A 10,392-nucleotide genomic window follows, 5' to 3' on the forward strand; every position below is an offset into this window, starting at 1 on the left:
GAGATGCGTGTTGCTGTAACTAATAATACTGCCACAAGGCAATTCTTATGAACACACCTCTAAATAGTACTGTGGTAGATAATCAGAAAACTCATGTTTTCTGATTATCTCAGAGGTCTCATGGCTGTCCCAGATTTATGCAAAAAGTAATACATCTGCAGCCTTGACAAAAACACTCTCCAGGGGAGCGCAAAAGTAGTTGGCCTCGTCAACGTGATCTGATTCATCCTCCCCAGTCATTTAGTCACTCATCTCCTGCACATGCAGATGTGTGAGATGGATATCATCCTGAACACACGCTTGTTGCCATGTAGCGGCGGCCATGTTGGATCGGGGAACAAAAACGGATCATTATCAGTGATTGGACATTTTGAAATAGATTTTCACTTTCCGTGCTCAAACAGATACTCTAGTAATACTGTGTGCACAGTGTGTGTACCCCACGGAAGATATCAAATAATTCCTAAAACGTGATTTAAAATACCCTTACTTAAGCTTTCTTTACACAATATTGAATTATGAATGTACAGTATATAGAGTAAAACAAATATACACATAGGAGCAATAAATAAATGCATTGAAGCTGCACGTATGGAACATTTATAACATTATAACTAATGTTTCACAAGGCTGTGATATAAATAGATGGTTTCAATACTGATCCACTGTCATCAGTTACGTTTGAGTCAACATTACGACGCCACATGTTCTAGTTTGAATTCAGTTATAAATCAACTCAGTCAAAAATCAACCAGATGACAAACACAATTCACCTGTTTTACTAAAAACACCTAACGCGTCATTACAGTATGCGTGATTGTGACAGAGAGTGATGGATAAAGAGAGGAGGAAAAAAAAACGAGGTCGTGAGTGAGACAGACTAGAAAGAGAGAGAGAGAGCGTGAGAGAGAGAGCGAGAGAGAGCAAAAGAGAGAGAGCGCGAGAGAGAGAGCGCGAGAGAGAGCGCGAGAGAGACCGCGAGAGATCGAGAGACGACATACACGTGGAGAAAAAGACAGGCCTTGGAGGGAGGCGAGGCACATTGGCTCAACTACAGTGCCACCTACACTCCTGTTTCAGTATAGGAGGTGTGAGCTGCCTTCGCAGTGACAAGGCATTATTCACCGGTTAATGAAGGAGGAGGGAAACACCGGGCCCAAACCCACCACCCCTCCCACGGAGGCTGCCTCACACACCCAGCCCACTGCCATGACCCAAGGTGCACCACTGAGGGACACCACTGTGGGGGCACCACTGTGGGGACACCACTGTGGGGGCACCACTGTGGGGGCACCACTGAGGGGGCACCACTGTGGGGACACCACTGAGGGTACATCACTGTGGGGGCACCACTGTGGGGGCACCACTGTGGGGACACCACTGAGGGGGCACCACTGAGGGGACACCACTGTGGGGGCACCACTGAGGGGACACCACTGTGGGGGCACCACTGAGGGGACACCACTGTGGGGGCACCACTGTGGGGGCACCACTGTGGGGACACCACTGAGGGGGCACCACTGAGGGGGCACCACTGAGGGGACACCACTGAGGGGAGACCACTGTGGGGGCACCACTGTGGGGGCACCACTGTGGGGGCACCACTGTGGGGGCACCACTGTGGGGACACCACTGAGGGGGCACCACTGTGGGGGCACCACTGTGGGGACACCACTGTGGGGACACCACTGTGGGGGCACCACTGAGGGTACATCACTGAGGGGACATCACTGAGGGCTTATCTCAGGACTCCCCGCAACCGAAGGACTTCAAATGAGGATTCGGAGCAACAACAACGAGACAAAAAAAAAGGAAGGGGAAGAGAAAAAAAAACAAAAACCGAGAAGAAGAGGGGTGATGCTGGTGTGAGAGGTGGCTGTTGAGGGACACAGCATCGAGACTGGGGGACGGGCAGGCGCACACGTGCGCACAGGTGTTCGTCACGTGGCCACACTCTACACACACACACACACACACAGCTCGGGCCCACTCCCTCACACGCGGAGTGTGGATGCACCAGGGTGATTCATCCCGGTAAATAAAGAGGGAGGCAGACGGACACCGTGTCTCCCTGGGCATTAGGCCGATCCCGCTGCCAATACCTGATCAATGGCTTTGATCGGCCAAGGGACTGGGGTGACGTATGGACCCTGGCCAGGCCAGGCCGCTCCTGCATGGGGGAGGGAGGGGGGAGGAGCAGGCTAGAGACCAGGCTGGAACCAGGCTACCCAACAGAGGGTAGCCCCACACGATGTAGCCTCCACACCTGGCTGACTGGAGACGGGCTGTCAGGTCACATGAGGAGGGGAAAGACAGTAGTCTCCTGCCCCGCTGCATCCTACAGGACAGGAACCTGTTCATCTGTGGTTTGTTCTGTATTACTCTGACTCAGGTCACTGCTCTGACCCCAGAACAACTGTTAGGTATGTAGAGAGACCTAAAGAAGCGGCCAATAACTGATGGCTACATCCGGCAGGTAGGAAGGCAAACAAACATAAAGGCAAACATAAATGCAGACAGACAGACAAGCAGACAGGGAGGGAGGGAGATACAGACAGACATACAGGCAGATACAGACAGACAGACAGACAGACAGACAGACAGACAGACTGATACAAACAGACAGACAGGGAGACAGACAGACAGACAGACAGACACAGGCAGACAGACAGACTAACCCAGACAGCAGTAGTATAGAGACATCATCAAGCTGTTGACAAAGACCCTCATTCAGACAGTCCCTCAAGATGGACCCCCTTCTTAGGCACGAACATACACACACACACACATTCACGCACGCATGCATGTACACACACACACATACAGTATGCACACATACACACTATAAAAAGCCCATTGTTGGTCATCATACATAATACAAACACCCTCCTGATACAAACCGAGACACACCCATAAGGGGCCATACACACTTGTGAACACACACACACACACACACACACACACACACACACACACGGTAATAAACATCAAGTTGTCTCAGGCACGGCCTCCGCTCGCGGAGAGAGAGGAGGCAAAATCAATGCAAATGATCCCTTTACCTATGGAATAAAAACCCAATGCATTTCAGAAGCGTACAGACTGAGAAACCGCTAATGCGCCAAGCAGGTTGGGTCCTGTCACGGCGTATGCCGGGCAACGCCACGGCAAACTAAGATTCAGATGCTCTTTAGGGCGGAACCCGATAAGTGAATTTTCCGTCGTAAAAAAAATCAAACACATTTGCGGTCCAAGTCGCCATTCTCTGTCTGGGGGTCACGGGGACCCTTTCATCCTCTCGGTGAGTCATGGTCAGGATGAAGGCCAGGCCTACGTCTATATGGGCATGCATTGTGTGTTTGTGTGTGTGAGTGTGTGTGTGTGTGAGTGTGAAGGGGGTAGGGAGGGAGGGAGGGTTGCAACAATTCTCTTTGCCCCGTTGGCTCCGCAGAACACGCCCTGCCTCGTAGGTAGAGTTTCCTCCTCGCTAAGTGCACGGGGTCTCCGCGCATCACCCCCGCCCCCGCCCCCGCCCCCGCCCCCACAACCCCCCCCGCCACACCCCCCTCTCCTTCCCCGACCCCCCACCCCCACCGCCCTCTTTTTCTTTTTTTTTAAACGCTAATAAACCCTGAGAAATGACTGCCATTTTGGGCTAACTGCGTTAGCACGCGCAAAAACACGACAAAAAGGCAGACATATTTATACTCATAATCAATTTGTTACGGTAGGGTTTCATCTTAATTGCGTAATCCGACGTCGCTAGTATTTTTCACCGGTTGTCTGGGCTGCCGCGGGTAACCTTGTTTCGGGCCCCCAGGTTAGGAGCGGCCAGACAGACAGCCTCCTTACAGAGGCCTCTGCCCGCCCGCCCGCCAGCCCACCCAGCCAAGCAGACATCATTACATCATATTAATGTGGCCCAATCACATTAGAGCTGTGGTTACATCCTTCAGCGTGTCAGAGCTGCTGCAGCGAGCAAGGACTGGGATGTGTGCGCATGTGTGCGTTTGCGTGCGTCTGCATACCAGTGTCTGTGTCGTCCCCCCCCCCCCTCCCGTGTGTGTGTGTGTCTTACTTGGCCAGCTGTTTCTCGGCGTCGGCGCACAGCTCCAGCAGGCCCATGAGCACGGCCGACACGTCCATGTAGGGCTCCCACACCGTGAAGCCCCGGCCAATCAGGTCGATGGCGGTGCGCCGGATGGTGCTGTGGGGGGGCAGCTTGGGGCTGGGCGGCTGCAGCAGCAGGAACGTCAGGGCCTTGCCTGGACACACACACACACACACACACATACAACAGGCGTTAAACTACCAGTCCTGTCTTGTTAGTTGTGCTCTCCTTTCAGGGGGGGGACCCCGGTTGGAGGGGACTGGAGATCGTTCCCTGAACAGGACTCGGTGGTCTGAGGGGGAAATGAGTCCCTTCGTAGATTACAGTTTAGCGACTGAGATACTGCAGACCTGACCCTCATCTGCCTTCGGAGGAAGACCATGGGACTTGCTGTGTGTGCGGGTTTCTGTGCGGGCGCGTGCGTGCGCGTTAGCAGCGCCTGCTGCCGTCGTCCCATTAGCCATTACTGCACTTCTTCTGCTAGCTCTAATCTGCTGTTATTCATTACGAAGCCAGCCAGAGCTTCGTAACCCAATCTGTTTGCTGGCATGCAGCAAAGCTATGCGCCATCCTTTCATCCCTCTCCCTCCCTCTCTCCCTCTCTCCGTCCATCTCCACATGACTACATGCCACATCATTTCGCGCCAACCTCGTTTCCCTTCCCGTCATTCCTTCTCGTCGAGCTTGTGCTCCGCGCCCCCCCCCCCACTATTTTCTCTATAGACCCTTCCATTCTTCCTCCTCCAACTCTTTAACCCCCCCCCTCCCCCCACCACCAGTCATTCTGTCTGCTGTCTCCGTCTCTCCATCTTCCTGCGTTCGCAGACGGCCCTGCTCCATTGTGAGAGCGCGCTCATTGTGCCCTGCCATATCTGATCTGGAGGCCGACGTAGGGGCCGCTCAGCACACGCCGCCTCTCAAAAGGACCCGAACGTGTGTGTGTGTGTGAGCGGGGTGCTGTTCCGTTGCGTCTCCGACCGCGACGCCGTAGACACTCCGAAGAGGCGGGTTGGAAACGCCACAACTTGAGGCGGGAACATAAGATGCTACAGGCGCTACGCTACGCTACGCATGCCCGCAAAACAGGGATCTTGTCCTTTGGAGACAGCTCATTACATTGTCCTGCACACCTGCTCAGATTCCAGACAGCCCCCCACCCCCCCGCTCCCTTGCCTCTGCAGTAAAAACGCTCTCGGTAATTCCCGCCAAGGGTGCTCCCGGTGTCGCCCTGGCCTTTTATGTTCGAATCATTATGTCCAAGTAATCACACTGTCATTGGTGTCCTTATCCCTTCTGAGGGAAGAGAGCGTGGAAAGGGAGAGACTCACGGAGAGATAGAGAGAAATCAAAATAGAGATGCACAAGACAGCCTGAGAGAGAGAGAGGGGAGAGAGAACGAAAGACAACAGACACAAGAAACAGCAAGGGAGTAAGGAAAAGAAAGAGAGCGAGAGCGAGAGAGATGGATAGAGGAAAGAGGGAGGGGAGGATAAAGAGAAAAAGATGGCAAGCATTTAGAAATCCCTTCCAAACGAATGAAAATTCATAAATATCTAATGGCCGCAACGACACCAGTGTGGCACAGCGCTTTGCAACTTGTAAATATTTAACAGGGAACAGACTACATTAATGTTTTACAGTTATGGGAATGTCCTACTGGTTTTTGAATCTCAGCACAGCTCATGAATACTTGATTTACATAGGGCGACCTGTTGTGAGTGATATCAGACTGTACCAAACCTCAACCATTAACAGAAACCATCTTACATCCTCACGCGTCGCTGTGTACTGTGTGTGATGAATGAGAAGCTCGGCGAATTACAGTTTAGAATACCAATGAGAATACTACAATATGAAGAAGTTATTACACAGACATGCTGGGTTAGAGATTTCACTCCTGTGATCATTTTTCAAAATATATTTTTTAAACGTGTCTAATGGAACCTTCCGGAAGTGTTTACATCCGGCCTCACAAAGCCTTCGGCCGACGGTGAAGCTCCGCTACGCCGATGTGGTGATTTTGTGACGCAGTCAATACCCGAGGAGAGGGACGGATCGCTGAGCGCCGCCGACCGCTAATGTGTACAGAAACACCTGGGAGCGCACGCACTCGCAGCACTGGATGTGCTCGAGGCAGCGGCCATTTTAGAAGACGCTGCAGAGGCAGGAGGGGGGGGGGGAGAGAGAGAGAGAGAGAGAGATAGATAGATAGATAGAGAGAGAGAGAGAGAGATAGAGAGAGAGAGAGAGAGAGAGAGAGAGAGAGAGAGAGAGAGAGAAAGGCTGGGAGAAGGAGGGAGAGGAGGGGGGAGGGTGGGCGGAGGGGGTGCAGGGGCTGCTTCTACAGAGGTCAACTCGTGGATGACCCGGCATTTGAGATTGCCATTGCACGAGCAGATTGACCATTAAAGGTTTGGCCAACAACACCCTCCCCTGGCAGCACACACACACACACAGCATTTTAACAGTAGTGTTGAAGCACGGTTAAAAACCATACTGTAAGAGCACCCCCCCCACCCACAAACGCACACTCCTCATCACAACATACTTCCCTGGAACCAGCCCTAATGTGGTGGCCTTTCTAAAGGTCTTCCTGGCCCTCAGCGGGGGGGGGGGGGTAATCTGATCATCTTCATCTTATGACATTTCTCGTCGGCGCTTTATGATTTCCTATATGGCCTCTTCTTCCTCGTTCCTCTCCCACTGTAACTGGCGACTGACGAAGGAGGGCGATGGGCGGGGGAGACGCAGGCAGCGAGGACGCAGAACGCAGCTGATTACGCGAGCATGGCTATGCTGCGATATTAATAGAATCTATTGATAACAATAGCTCCAGACACGGGGGCAGTTTCCCCCGGCGGAGGAGAGGGGAGTCCTTCGCCTCCCTCCCCTTCCTCTGGCTCCTCCCTCCCCTTCCTCTGGCTCCTCCCTCCCCTTCCTCTGGCCCCTCCCTCCCTCCCTCATCTCTCTCTCTCTCTCAAGATGCAGTGTGGAAGGACAGGCTGAAGGACTGTCTCTGTCTCCCTTTGTTGAATGTGTCTGCGCTGCTCCCTTCCCCAGTGGACAGGTGGTGGTTCACACACACACACACACGCACGCACGCACACACACACACGCACACACACAGCTGTCTGTTGGTCTCTTTTATCAGTCAGTCCTTTCGAACGTAATATAAAGAAATGACAATTACTGATGCTCAATGAGTGGTGAAAATTGTCAGGGAAAGGGGAGGAGAGGGAGGGAGGATGGAGAGACGGCGGGAGGGAGAGAGAGCCAGAGGGAGGGAGGGGCTAATGCTCTCTGTCTTTACAAGAGTTTATCATGTCGGAATATCATCTATCCACAGAGAATGACATAATGGAGGCTGCCGTTCTTTTTTTCCCCTCTCCCTCTCCCTCTCCCTCTCCCTCTCCCTCTCCCTCCCTCCCTCTCTCCCTCTCTCCCTCTCTCTCTCTCTCTCTCTCTCTCTCTCTCTCTCTCTCTCTCTCTCTCTCTCTCTCTCTCTCTCTCCAGCAGAGTCTTAAATCTGTGGCGGGCGCATCTGGAGACAAGGAAAGGCGTTTAGGGGACGGGCCACAGCACTGGGCTCCGGCTGCACTGGTCAGTCTGGGGGATGGGGGTGTGCAGCGCTGCAGCGACCAGAGTGGAGGGGGGTGTGTGTGTTGGGGGGAGGGGGGGCGGGGTATGGGGGTTGTAGGGACTGGTCAATGTGGGGGTGGGGATGGGGGGATGGGAGGAGCTAGCGATCAGTCTGGAGAGCAGGGGGAGGTTTGGCAGACAGTGGTCAGTCACAGTCAGTAGAGAGTGTGTGTGTGTGTGTGACGTGGAGGGGTGTGACGCACGGTCAAACACAGAGGACGGGCGAGCTGGAGCTCCTCCCCCCCCTCCAGCACCACCACCCGCCTCCTCCAAACATCAAACACAGCTCTCAAATTCATCTCGTGCTCGCCAGTGTAAACACACTGGCGCTGAAAATCGGTAGACGGCGATTTTCGTTGCCCAGTGGCTAAATTGTCCCCCACCCCCCTCCCTCCCTCCCTCCCTCCCCATCCCTCCCCCCCCCTCCCGGGATGATTGCGGCTTGTCGAGGGGGAGACGTCCAAGAGTGAGGGTAATGACAGGTTTGTTCTGTGGCAGCACACCACACCACAATCACGGCTTGTGTAAAGGAAACCTGCTTTCACCGGGGGGGGGGGGGGGGTTCAGATGACCATAATCAGCCTTATCCCTCCCTCTCCCTCCTCCCCCGCTCCCCCCCGCGCGCGGTCTGAACAACAACTGGAGTAATGCCACACGACGAAACAGGCGCGGGAAGCCCGTGGCTTTAAACGCGAGCGTGCGTTGTGTGTCTGTGCGACGGCGGCGGCGCGCGGCCGTGTCTTGCCCCCTGGCCGCTCGAAGTCGGGCGACCTGTTTGGAGTTTGATGGCGGCGCTCCGCTCCAGTACACCTTTGCCGGGGGGGGGCGGGGCATCCCTCCATTCACGCCACCCCGCTATTCAGGCCCCGCTCCCCCACCCATTATGATGTTGTTTGTGATAGGTCGATGGAATAATGACGGACGCAATTATCTGTGCAGCACTGGGGGCTGTTTTTACTGTAGGACTGTGTGTGTTCTAAGCATAGAGCAGCTTCTGTAGTTCTGGAACGAGGCCGCCTGGAACCCCCCCCCCCCCGTAGCGCCATGGAGACGTCACGTCCCCCCGAGGTTGTGGCTACAAGACAACATTCCGGCCCTTTCCGTCGTATTTTGATTTTTTTCTTCTTCTCCCCCCCTCTGTGGCCAGCGGTTCCTTCAGGGGTTGTGCTCCGTGCTGTTGGAGTGCCTGGTGAACAGGGCATCGGTCTACTGAATAACTTGGCCCATCAGCCCTCTTAATTACCTGAGCGGGGAGGGAGGGAGGCCGGGAGGGAGGGGGGGGGGGTTCTCAGGAACAATGAGACTGGGTAATTGATGTCGACAGAGGAAGGAGATTCTGCCTAAATGCTTCAGTGGGGGGAGGGGAGGGGGGTTGATGTAAACGTCTTTATCTCTGGACTAACACCCCCCCCCCTCCCTCCCTCCCTTCCTCCCTCCACCCACCCACGCCCACTTCCATCCTCCCCTCCCTTTGCCCTCCAGTCGGTGCTATTTCCACCATAAAAAAGAGAGAAAAGAATGAGTCTAGAAGGACACCCTCGCTTACACACACACACACACCCCAAACGATCACGCACACACGCATCCAAGCACCCCCCCCCCCCCGCACACACACGCATACACGTCTCCACTTACGCCAGATTCGTTCAGCATCGGCTGCCGTCATGCTGTTGTTGTTGTACTGTTCTGGGCTCGCTGTACAGTGCCTGGCTGGGATATATTATATATATATATATATATATACATACACACACAATGTACAATCATATCTACTGTACATCTCTATGGTTAGACCGTCACTTCGGGGAGAGACTGTTGCAGCTGACTGATGGAGAGACTGGACAGGGGTGGGGGGGGAAGGAGTAGGAGGAGGAGGAAGAGGTGGTGGAATTTGGATGGGATGAGGATGAAGGAGGTGTGAGGGAGGAGGAGGAAGGAAGGAGGAAGAGGAGGGCAGGAGGTGTGAGGGAGGAGGAAGAGGAGGGCAGGAGGTGTGAGGGAGGAGGAGGAAGAGGGTAGGAGGTGTGAGCAAGGAAGAGGAGGAGGAGGAAGAGCAGGAGGAAAAGGAGCACAGGAGGTGTGAGGGAGGAAGAGGAGGGAGGCAGGAGGTGTGAGGAAGAGGAGGGCAGGAGGCGTGAGGGAGGAAGAGGAGGGTGAGGAACACAAGCGGGAGGAGACGGACGTAGAGCGTCGGCTCGGGGTGAGAGATCCCTCCTCAAAGACGGTTCCCTGACTGACAGCGGGGTGAAGTGGTGATGTGTTGTGTCGCCACACAGAAAGTGTCCACGGGCCCGCCTTCATCCGCAAGCCCTGACTCGCCTGAAGGTCACAAGAAATGTTCGGCCCAATAAAGTTTTATTGAAAGCGCGGTTTGGCCAGCGGACGGGGGCGTATCGATTCTGTCCGAGGGGCACACAGTTCATTCCGTATAACGCATTTCTACATCCTGCAACTTTTATTTGGCTCTCTTCGAAATGGGGGTGATTAAACGCGTCTGCTTGAGCTTGAGCACAGCCGCGCGTCCTCGGCCACCTCCGGTCCTTGACTGGAAGTGACATCAAACCCGAGAATCCTTTCAGCCCTCGTGCTTCCTGTGGCCGTACCCCGGCCATGCTCGTCTCGCCGCTCGGGTTTGGACGTGGACA

At 54.4% G+C, this 10,392-nt stretch overlaps 1 protein-coding gene across 2 annotated transcripts in view; it reads right to left on the reverse strand.

The window, feature by feature from the left end:
- wdr7 (WD repeat domain 7) overlaps positions 1 to 10,392 on the reverse strand; it is a 118,475-nt gene that overhangs the window by 21,555 nt on the left and 86,528 nt on the right. For both annotated transcript variants that reach the window (XM_084693231.1, XM_084693232.1), the window contains one exon: positions 4,076 to 4,262. In XM_084693231.1, coding sequence (XP_084549357.1) covers positions 4,076 to 4,262 — 187 coding nt within the window. The remainder of the gene's footprint in view (positions 1 to 4,075; positions 4,263 to 10,392) is intronic.

This window comes from Hypomesus nipponensis, chromosome 27 (assembly GCF_054491055.1).
Source record: "Hypomesus nipponensis isolate SF chromosome 27, ASM5449105v1, whole genome shotgun sequence".
NCBI lineage: Eukaryota > Metazoa > Chordata > Actinopteri > Osmeriformes > Osmeridae > Hypomesus > Hypomesus nipponensis.